The 12,419-nt window shown below is 36.9% G+C and overlaps 1 protein-coding gene across 9 annotated transcripts in view; it reads right to left on the bottom strand.

Moving 5' to 3' along the window:
• ptprt (protein tyrosine phosphatase receptor type T) overlaps positions 1–12,419 on the bottom strand; it is a 555,785-nt gene that overhangs the window by 311,934 nt on the left and 231,432 nt on the right. For all 9 annotated transcript variants that reach the window (XM_061932272.1, XM_061932263.1, XM_061932264.1 and 6 more), the window contains exon 11: positions 2,317–2,426. In XM_061932272.1, the coding sequence (XP_061788256.1) occupies positions 2,317–2,426 (110 nt within the window). The remainder of the gene's footprint in view (positions 1–2,316; positions 2,427–12,419) is intronic.

Genomic DNA, 12,419 nt, shown 5'->3' with positions numbered 1-12,419 from the left:
CACACACACACACACACACACACACACACACACACACACAGCCATTGAGGCTTGTAACGAAATGTAATGTAATGCAACAAGAATTATCTGGATCAGCACCAAAATCGAATTAATTGTTCCTTTTCCCTTTTAAGATATTTATTGAAACTTTGATGCGACTCCACTTGTAAAAATTTTTTTAGCTACTTATAGTGGAATAAAAAACAGAGTGACCCACTTGTTTGTCATCCACTATCTTTGTGTCTGCGAAGTCCGCAAATCCCTTAGGGGTGATGGACAGCTGGGCAGCGCCTGAAGAGCTGCAGCCAGCCACCGTAGCCCCCACTCCCTCCCCTCTGTTGCAAGTCTCGAGATGTATGTTGTAATATGTATATGTGCTTTGCTATGGAGGTTTGTTCCCACTCCAGACTGGGCCCCCTTAGGAGCCCAGTCTAGATTGTATTTTTTTTAGTCATCCTGCCCCGGCGTTTACCTTTTTAACATCTTTCAAACAAACCCATCGATTACATAACCTCCTGGCGTACATCTGTAAACAAAAGTAAATCTATTTATAGCTGCACCTTCTTTTGTAAATGCATACACTTTGCATTGTTATTTTATCCTGCACTACAACTAATGCAACACAATCCCGTTCTTATCTGTACTGTAAAGTTCAAATTTGAATGACAATAAAAGGAAGTCAACTAAAAATATTAATGTACTGTATCCTATATATAGTCTATGAAAATTAAACTATTTTTACATTTCACAGATATAGGGATGTCCGATAATGGCTTTTTGCCGATATCCGATATTCCGATATTGTCCAACTCTTTAATTACCGATACCGATATCAATCGATACCGATGTCAACCGATATATGCAGTCGTGGAATTAACACATTATTATGCCTAATTTGGACAACCAGGTATGGTGAAGATAAGGTACTTTTTAAAAAAATTAATAAAATAAAATAAGATAAATAAATTAAAAACATTTTCTTGAATAAAAAAGAAAGTAAAACAATATAAAAACAGTTACATAGAAACTAGTAATTAATGAAAATTTGTAAAGTTAAGTGTTAAAGGTTAGTACTATTAGTGGACCAGCAGCACGCACAATCATGTGTGCTTACGGACTGTATCCCTTGCAGACTGTATTGATATATATTGATATATAATGTAGGAACCACAATATTAATAACAGAAAGAAACAACCCCTTTGTGTGAATGAGTGTGAATGAGTGTAAATCAAATCAAATCAACTTTATTTATAAAGTGTAAATGGGGGAGGGAGGTTTTTTGGGTTGGTGCACTAATTGTAAGTGTATCTTGTGTTTTTTATGTTGATTAAATAAAACAACAAAACAAAAAAAACAATACCGATAATAAAAAAAATGATACCGATAATTTCCGATATTACATTTTAACGCATTTATCGACATCTCTACACAGATATAAAGAAAAACAAGTGCCATGTACTGCTGCTGAATTGTCACAATTTTCAAAAGCCAGGCAAATATTTTAATACAGAAAAATGTGTCTTGTCGCACAGTCAGTGTTTTTTTTTTCTAAAAAAAGCACTCTATTCTTTCGGGGTCCTTTTTGTCATCTTGGGGAACAGCGAGTCAGACACAATGACAGCCAAAGAGATGGAGGTCAATAATTCATTAGTTGGAAGGTTCAACTTATCTTTAGCCTGAAGAAACTATTACACACACACACACACACACACACAAATGCTTTCACACACACACACATCCAAAGACCCTGTGAAGGCTGTCAGGGAGTAACTCCATGGACAAGCTGCTCTTATATCCACACAGTTTTTGGATCACACCAAGATAACTTTTTAATAATGTCACATCTATTCCTGGATACCAGTCATATGCAATGTGAATGTACCATGGCAGTGATGTGATGAGATGAAATATTAACTTCAGGGTAGGTCTAATATTTATTTCATTTCCCATACACCAGTGAAGTCTTGTTCTGAAATATTTCATATTCCTGTTACTTGATATTGCGGAGACCACTAATCTATTGTCTCTGGTCCAGACATTTGAACTACACGGCCGCTAACATCACTGCAAAAACTGTACCGGGTCTAGGTGTTTTCTAAAACAATGAGCTAGAACTAGTCCTGTCTTTACAATCAAACGTATAACAACAGCCAGAACTGATCTATGATTTACCAAGTATTGTGCATTGCCAGCTAATCAACTAGATGATATGTGTGATCCCACAAAGAACATTTCATACTGAGTTAAGCGTTGAATTCTACAGACAGATAGGTATTGCATAGTTTAAGTGTTTGATACCTGGGTCGCTGACTCACCTCGTACTGTGTGATGATCCCGTTGGTCTCATTGGGAGCCTTCCACTGTAAGAAGATCTTTTCCTCGTAAGGCGTGTTCTGCAGGGACTCCATGGGCACCGAGCCAGGCACTGCACCAGGAAACACAACATGAAGACATTTTTTGAAGAATCAGGGGTGTTAAGAGTAATTTTTATAAAACCTGAAAACAAGTGCAATCTGCCTAGTAATAAGTGTGCCAACAAGACGTTTTGTGTGTTTTACCAAAGACACTTTAGGGCGTATTTGAGCGTGCGAATAGACGTGTCAGACATGGAAACTGGCAAGCGAAGAAAACCCCACAAAGTGTTACGCCGCGCAACACATCACACCGCACTACACAACACACACACACCATACAGCACACACTCACAATGAGTACACACTGCAGACATGACGCTTCACACCTTCAAAACTGCACACTAACATGCATGTGCAAGGTGAAACTGAAAGTGTGACATGTGTGAATGCTTTTGTCTACTTCCTGTTCAATGATGCACACCAATAACTACATACTTATTCATTCATTCATTAATCATCCTATCGAGCTATTCATCCATCCATACATCCTTTCATTCATCTATTTTTTCATCCATCTACCCACTTATCCATTCATCTATATATTTACTTACCCATTTAGCCATCTTGCTACTTATTCATTCATCTATTCGTCTACCCATCCATTTATCCATCTATCTGCTTATCCATTTATCCACCTACTGTATCTACCCATCCATTATTCATGCATCTATTCGTCTACCCATCTATTCATCCATCTATCTACTTATCCATTTATCCACCTACTGTATCTACCCATCCATTATTCATGCATCTATTCGTCTACCCATCTATTCATCCATCTATCTACTTATCCATTCATCCACCTACTGTATCTACCCATCCATTCACCCATCTGTCTACATATTAATTAATCCATCCATCTACCTATGCATTCATCTATTTACCGATCTATTCATCCCTCCATCTACCTATTCATTCATCTATATATCTGTCTATCTACCTATTCATTCATCCATCTGTACCGATTTATTCATCCATCTATCTACCTACCTATTCATTCATTCACCTATCCACCAATCCATTCATCTATTTACCGATCCATTAACTAATCTATCAACCTATTTATTTATCCATTTATCAACTGCTCCATTCATCCATCTAGTGATCCATTCATCTATCTATCTACCAATGTATTCATCTATCAATCCACTAATACATTCATTAATATGTTTACCTATCCATTAATATATCTACCGAGCCATTCATCCATCTATCAACCTATTCATTCATTCATCCAGCTACGGATCCATTCCTCCATCTGTTTCCTTATCCATTTATACAACTATCTACTTATCAATTCAGCCATCTATCTACCTATTCATTAATTTATCTACCGATTCATTCATCCATCTATCTACCTACACACCCATACGTCCAGCCGTTCGTCTGCCTGTCCATCTGTCTCCGTCCACCCAGCCTTGGTCCATCCATCTGTCTATCTGTACATCACTCTTTCTGTCCATACTATGATCCGTCCATCTGTCTTTATCAGCCATCCATCCATTGCCCATCTGTATGTTTATCCATGCATCAATCCATCTATCTATCCGTCCATCTATCGATCTAGCTATCCATTCGTCCAGCCAGGTAACCATATATTTGCCTATCCATCCATCCATCCAGCCATTCGGCCATCCATTTTTCTATCTTTCTCCAGTCATTCATCTATCTGTCAATCCAGCCATAGTCCAATCCGTCTTTTTTCATCCATTCATCTACCTATCCATCCGTCAAATCAACTATCTGTCTTTATCCATCCGTGTATCTGCATATGCATCTGGCAATCCAACAATGCCTTTGCATCTGTTCGTCCGTCCGTTCTTTTACTCAACCATCTGTACATCCATGCATCTATTTAATCTATCAACAGTATGCTCTACATTATAGTATGTCTATCTAATGCCTTTGTAGGTCATGTTTGACTTTTCCTTCTTGACAAAAATATATTGAACGTTGTTGCACATTCACAGCTAAAGTTGTGTTCCTGTTTTGTTTGTGTTATTGTCTCAGCTTTGATTAATGTTTTTGTGTTACACCGGTGACAAAGATGGTTTACGAGTGGCGGTGCATGATGGACACTGACAAATAGCCTCCAAACAATTATACAGACTATTTTCATTTAGTAATTAAAATGTGTTGATTAGGGCCGCGCCTGCAAATGAAATCATCCTAACAAAGAAATGCAATTAGATTCTGTCATTTCCATTCAACACCTTATCATTCACTTGTTCATGTTGTTTGTGTGTGTGTGTGTGTGTGCGCACGTTGTCGTGCACCTTGATGTCTGAGCAGATATCTACTGACCTCAACTTGATTAACTTCCAGCGTGTTCCACTTTTTAAAAAAAAGTACTTTACTTGTGATGAAGCCTTACATGTTTAATTGTTCTTAGCGCCATGAAATCCTTTTTTTTTTTCTTCTTTGGCTTACCTCTCCCTATGCCCTCAAAACATGATTCTTCGTCATTCGCAGCTGTACTCTTTAATCAAAGCTTTCAAGTGAACGTCTACTTTTCTCTCAATTCCCTGCTCGCCCACGCCCCCACGTTTGCTCTGCTGGTGTTCCAAACCTTCAGCTTGTGGAGCTTAGCCTGGATGTAAGAAGTGTGACGTCCTATTGCACTCATGCTGCCTCCACCTATGGGAGAGCCATGCTGGAAGAGCGACAATACTTCAAAAAAAACAACAACAAAAAAACACTTTAATTACACAAATTATGTTCCTCACTTTTTCTTCCAACATGTTTGTTTTGTCCTCAGCTCAGCCTCATTTGGAAAATTAATTGGCTCCTTGTGACGGCTTTTATTTGTAAGCTTTATGTGATTACAGTAATCACATTATTGACTATCAATATCCTCTGCTTGATCAAGATGAAATACCAAACAAAGTCATTGGGCCCCATTCAGCAATAAGTTCCTAACTTTTCCTCTTATCTTTCTTCCTAAGTGATTTCCTAAGAGGAGTCCATTCAAATTCATGACGTGTTCTTAAACGACCAAATTGTTCCCACCTGCTGTTCTTAAGTTGCTGAATGCCAAATGGTTAGCGCGTGCGTGTCTATCATAATTTGCATATAAACACACCCTTATTTCCCCAATATGCATATGTAAACACCCTTAATTCCGTAATTTGCATAGGTAAACGCCCTTAATTCCCCATATAGGGTACAATTCCGGCGGAAAAGCCGGACATCAGACACACGGAGAAAACACAAACAGATTACAGAAGAGAAATTTGTATTATTTGAAATACATAATGTCAAAACGTAAGTTTAAGAAAGGGGGGACATCTCTCGGTAGCTTAAAGCGTTCAAATAAATATTTGTCACTTCGTACATGGTCGTGAAATATGACATTGCTGGTTTACGAGCAGACGAGCATGTTCGGCAGCGCACAATCACAGAGTACTTACAAACAGACACAATGTGTAGACAGAAAAGGGAGAACTGATGCATTTTGGCTTAAAAACTAACGATAAATGTGAAGTTATAACACTGAAACGCCCTCAGGAAGAGGTGCTTTAAGACATGGCTAGCTAGCTAGCGGCTGAAGTCCAGCCCCAGTCGGCAGTGTTTTAGCTACTTCCAAATCACTAATCTTCACCTCCATGGCAACAAATAAAGTAAGTTTCTTACAAGTATCATCCCTGCAGGACGAGGAATAGCTAAACATGTTTCACTACACACCGTAGCTCACCGGCGTCAAAATGTAAGCAAATGTCATTGGTGGATCTACACCTTACATCCACAGTAATGATACCAATTACAGTAGCTTATCTAGTCGATTCCACTATGATTATGTTGATATGTTTTGGCATCACAACATCTTCTTTGTTTGTTTTTTTTTAATTTATATAATGTTTATAAACTCAGGAAATATGTCCCTGGACACATGAAGACTTTGAATATGACCAATGTATGATCCTGTAACGACTTGGTATCGGATTGATACCCAAATTTTTGGTATCATCCAAAACTAATGTAAAGTATCAAACGACAGAAGAATAAGTGATTATTACATTTTAACAGAAGTGTAGATAGAACATGTTAAAAGAGAAAGTAAGCAGATATTAACAGTAAATGAACAAGTAGATTAATAATTCATTTTCTACCACTTGTCCTTAATAATGTTGACAAAATAATAGAATGATAAATGACACAATATGTTACTGCATATGTCAGCAGACTAAATTAGGAGCCTTTATTTGCTTACATACTACTAAAAGACAAGTTGTCATGTATATACCGTAAGATTTTTTTGTTAAAATAAAGCCAATAATGCAATTTTTTGTGGTTCCCTTTATTCAGAAAAGTATCGAAAAGTACTGAAAAAATTACTGGTACCAAAATATTGGTATCGGGACAACACTATTTAGAACAAAACATTTTTGGGAAAAGTTAAAAAAATAGGGGTGCGTAATATTATCAGAATGTATTCAAGTTGAAATGGCTTGAATCTGCTGAGAAATGTTGAACTTGAAAAAATGTAACGGTCATTTTTGATAGCAAGTAGTGAGACTTTTTGGGAAAATTCAAAAGATAATCGGCATGTCCTGAACGAGATGAACATCAATGTTCTTTTACATAACAAATAAGGATGACAAATGCGTGCATGTTCTTGTTTACATTTCACTTGGGTTGCAAAGAACGTAAACATATTCAGCATTTGGCCAGCCTCAAAATCACTGCATTATCTAATCATTCCTTCATGTATTTTTATGGTTTTCAACACTGCAGAGCTGCTCTGTCCCATTGTTGGACCAAATCCCCATCTGGGCACCAGTGAGGACATGCACTAATCCATCTGAGAATCATTTTCCATCTCCTTGTTCTTCTTCATCTCCATGTTTATGTTCGTGGAGATGAATGCAGTCTGGATTACAGTAAATCCATGTGGGATTACTGTATGAGACATGCGTCCATTACTTGTTACAAGCGGCGACAATATTGAAAATGTGTTTTTGCTTTTTTTTTTTGCTTTTCAACAGCTACTTGTTTGGGCTTGACGGCCATGTTGACATAGAAAGAGGGAATTGGAAAGTTTTGTTTGTGTCACTGAATACACAGTAGGGTTGTACGGTATACCGATACTGGTATAGTATCGCGGTACTAATGAATCAAAAACGGTACTATACTCTGTTTGAAAAGTACCGGTCCCCGGGCATGACGGCGCGTCGTCACGTCATGACATTGCTGGTTTTGCGAGCAGATGATCATTTTCGACAGCGCACAATCACTGAGTTTTTACAAACAGACACAGTGTGTAGACAGAAAAGGGAGAACGGACGCATTTTGGTCTAAAATCTAACGATAAAGGTGAAGTTATAACACTGGAACACCCACCGGAAGAGGTGCTTTAAGACATGGCTAGCTAGCGGCGAATGTCCATTCTCAGTCGGCAGTGTTTTAGCTACTTCTAAATCACTAATCCTGGTCTCCATGGCGACAAATAAAGTACAATTCTTACAAGTATCATCCCTGTAGGACGAGGAATAGCTAAACATGTTTCACTACACACCGTAGGAGGATACAATAGCTAACCGCAACAGCAAGCTAGCACCTTGCCATGGCCTTACATCCACTGTAATGATACCAAGTACAATAGAGTATCTAGTCGATACTACTAAAATGACATTGATACTTTTTATCGTCACTAAATCTTTTTTCCTTTCTTTTAAATTCATATTACGTTTATGAACTCAGGAAATATGTCCCTGGACACATCAGGTTTTTGAATATGACCAATGTATGATCCTGTAACTATTTGGTATCGGATCGATACCTAAATGTGTGGTTTCATCCAAAACTAATGTAAAGTATCAAACAACAGAAGAATAAGTGAGTATTACATTTTAAAATAATTGTAGATAAAACATGTTAAAACAGAAAGTATGGATGGAATCGAAGAATGGATTATTAATCCATTTTTACAGCTTGTCCCTCATAATTTTGACAAAATAGAATGAGAAATGACACAATATGTTACTGCATATGCCAGCACACAAATTAGAAGCATTCGTTTGTTTACTTACTACTAAAAGACAAGTTGTCATGTATTTTCACTATTTTATTTAAGGACAAAATTGTTCTTCGATTGCAATAAGAAACATATGTTGAATGTACCATAAGATTTCTTGTTAAAATAAAGCCAATAATGCAATTTTTTTGTGAAAAAAAAACCAAAACACTTTAATTACACAAATTATGTTCCTCACTTTTTCTTCCAACATGTTTGTTTTGTCCTCAGCTCAGCCTCATTTGGAAAATTAATTGGCTCCTTTTGAAGGCTTTTATTTGTAAGCCTTATGTGATTACAGTAATCACATTATTGACTATCAATATCCTCTGCTTGATCAAGATGAAATACCAAATAAAGCCATTGGGCCCCATTCAGCAATAAGTTCCTAACTTTTCCTCTTATCTTTCTTCCTAAATGATTTCCTAAGAGGAGTCCATTCAAATTCATGATGTGTTCTTAAACGACCAAATTGTTACCACCTGCTGTTCTTAAGTTGCTGAATGCCAAATGGTTAGCGCGTGCGTGTCAATCATAATTTGCATATAAACATGGCCTTATTTCCCCAATATGCATATGTAAACGCCCTTAATTCTGTCATTTGCATAGGTAAACGCCCTTAATTCCCCATATAGGGTACAATTCCGGCGGAAAAGCCGGACATCAGACACACGGAGAAAACACAAACAGATTACAGAAGAGAAATTCGTATTAACCCGCGGGGGAAATACATAATGTCAAAACGTAAGTTTAAGAAAGGGGGGACAGCTCTCGATAGCTTAAAGCGTTCAAATAAATATTTGTCACTTCGTACATGGTCGTGAAATATGCGCTCCCTCCCCAGGGCACGATCTGCGGCATCTTGCCATCTTGCAGTGTGAGTGTGTGCGTGCGTGCGTGCGTGTATTTTGAAATGTCTATACATTGCTCATTTTGCTATATGTCTGTCTGTCTGTCTTATCTATCTCTATCTATCTACTTATCTATCTATCTATCTATCTATCTATCTATCTATCTATCTATCTATCTATCTATCTATCTATCTATCTATCTATCTATATATATAAATATATATGTATGTATCTATCTATCTATCTATCTGTATATATATATATATATATATATATATATATATATATATATATATATATATATATATATGTATATATATATATATGTATCTATCTATCTATCTATCTATCTATCTATCTATCTATCTATCTATCTATCTATCCATCTATCTATGATATTCATGTAACAATAGAAGTAAGGGAACTTGTCAGACTTAAGAACAAATAGGCCACCCGAAGAGTGCTCTGAAGCACTCGTAGATTTTGTTCTTGCCTACGAACAAATCCCAGCTAAGAAAACATTGGTGAATACAAAAATCTCCTTAAAAACTTCGTAAGTGGGCCTAATAACAAAATGTGTTCTTAAGAACGGTTGCTGAATGAGGCCAATTGACCATTCAGTGAAGTAGTTCAGATTATTCAAAAACAATAACAATAATTGGTCAATGGACCCTCACACCCTCACATTGAAAGGATGGAAAGAAATCAGGCCATCTGGAACAGAGTTGCCACATTTGTTCTACTATATTTAGCCAGCATGTGCGTAACTGGAGTCAATGCATTCACACAAAGATAAAATGAACGTCAAACTAACACGCCATAAACTTTGAGCGGATCAGACCATGTGGAAGGTAGTTATAACAGTTAACTTTGACCACAAGGGCGTGACTCTGGAATCAATGCTATTTGACACAGATACAAATTAAGATCTGTGGAATCCAGTTATTAACAATTATATTTAGTGGCTAATCATCAGCCTGAGAATCAAAGTTTTCCGCCATGCCCCGCCCACTTCATATGGCGTAGGCCAGGGGTCTCCAACTCAATTCACCTTGGGGCTGCTGTAGGTAGAGCAGGGGTTTCAAACGGACGGCCCGAGGGCCGGATCAGGCCCGCGAACAGATTGTTTATAAACTCAGGAAATATGTCCCTGGACACATGAGGTTTTTGAATATGACCAATGTATGATCCTGTAACTACTTGGTATCGGATCGATACCTAAATTTGTGGTTTCATCCAAAACTAATGTAAAGTATCAAACAACAGAAGAATAAGTGATTATTACATTTTAACAGAAGTGTAGATAGAACATGTTAAAAGTACGGATGGAATCAAAGAATGGTTTAATAATCCATTTTTACAGCTTGTCCCTCATAATTTTGACAAAATAGAATGAGAAATGACACAATATGTTACTGCATATGCCAGCACACAAATTAGGTGCATTTGTTTGTTTACTTACTACTAAAAGACAAGTTGTCATGTATGTTCACTATTTTATTTAAGGACAAAATTGTTCTTCGATTGCAATAAGAAACATATGTTGAATGTACCATAAGATTTCTTGTTAAAATAAAGCCAATAATGCAATTTTTTGTGGTGCCCCTTATTTAGAAAAGTACCAAAATGCATTTTGGTACCGGTACCGGTACTAAAATATTGGTATCGGGACAACACTAATGCAGAGTAAAGAATAGAGTCATATGTGCATCCAAACAATTAGGAGTCAATACCGTCATACTTCATTATTTCTCAGCATCTTCGATGGAGACATTGTGTGACATTGTGTGAGAGTGAACGGTGAGGAAGTGTGCATGTGTGTCGAGGGGCTGTAGAGGTGACACAGCTTTGACAAATAGGACGTCTGGCGGGAAAGCAGCTGCATCGGGTCCACCTGACAGCTTCCTGACAAATACCAGTGTCACGTTTAGGTTAATGGGCTGCTGTGAACAATGGATGCACGCAACATTTGTCTTCCAGGCACCTTTGGGTGCATCACCCAGGGTTTGTCGTGTCAAACAGTCGTTTGAAATTACCAGCGTATGGAAAAGTGGATGAAAACAACAACAGGGGAGAAATATGTACAAGCCGGCAGTGTTGCCCTGACTGGTACATTATAGGCCTCCAACAGCAATAATGTTCAATTAACATAAATATATATTGTGATATATATTGCAGCCTCCTAACAATATAATATGTCAGAAAATATTATTAAAAAGAAAATAGAACCATTTCAAAACGAGTTACAAAGGCTCTTAATTTAGCTGCTGACATATGCAGTAACATGTTGCATCATTTCCAGCTGTATTATTTTGTCAAAACTATAATTAATCTACTTGTTAAACTACTGTTAGATGGTTACTCTCTGTCTTACATTAGTTTTGGGCAATACTACAAATCTGGTTATCAATCCAATACCAAGTAGTTACTCGGGCAATATTGGACACACAGTACCAATGTTGATACTTAAAATGTTCAAAATTATCAAAATATTAAATGTTTAATCACAACTAAATATATTCAAGTACATTTCTTATTGCCTTTTATTACATACGAAATGTAGAACCTTGTAAAGTGTTTTACCCTTTTCTCAACTTTTTTTTTTTTTAAAGCCTAACCAGGGATGAGGGTTGCAAATTAGCCTGTGGCTAGAAGTCTTACGTACTTTGACCTCGGTTACCTATGGGTAGCAATGTTTAATTGTACTGTCCCTGTCAAAAAAAACAAACAAAAAAAAACAAAAAAGTAAATAGTGCAAAATAAGTAAACAAAATCAAACACTACGATTGGCTCTTATTTCTTGAGTTTGGAAACAAAACAAAAACAACAAACCAAAACGATGTTGTGATAATGAAAAAATTATATCTAATCACTTTGATATCAACCATTAACCGATACTATACTTGGTATCAATACTAACGATATCCGAATCGATCCGCCCGCCCTTCTTGACATTCAGTAGTTCTAGCTTAGCGATTAGCTATGCATTTTTGCATACTACTCTGATGTGTAGTGGAGAATGTCTAGCTATTATTTGTCCTCTAGACCTCCAGTAATAATAATACATAATAATAATAATAATAATAATAATAATAATAATAATAATAATAATAATGGGGCAGCACGGTGGAAGAGGGGTT

Source organism: Nerophis lumbriciformis, linkage group LG38, assembly GCF_033978685.3.
Source record: "Nerophis lumbriciformis linkage group LG38, RoL_Nlum_v2.1, whole genome shotgun sequence".
NCBI classification, from domain to species: domain Eukaryota; kingdom Metazoa; phylum Chordata; class Actinopteri; order Syngnathiformes; family Syngnathidae; genus Nerophis; species Nerophis lumbriciformis.
Note: the sequence above shows the minus strand (reverse complement) of the source record. Positions and strands in the feature narration are given on the sequence as shown.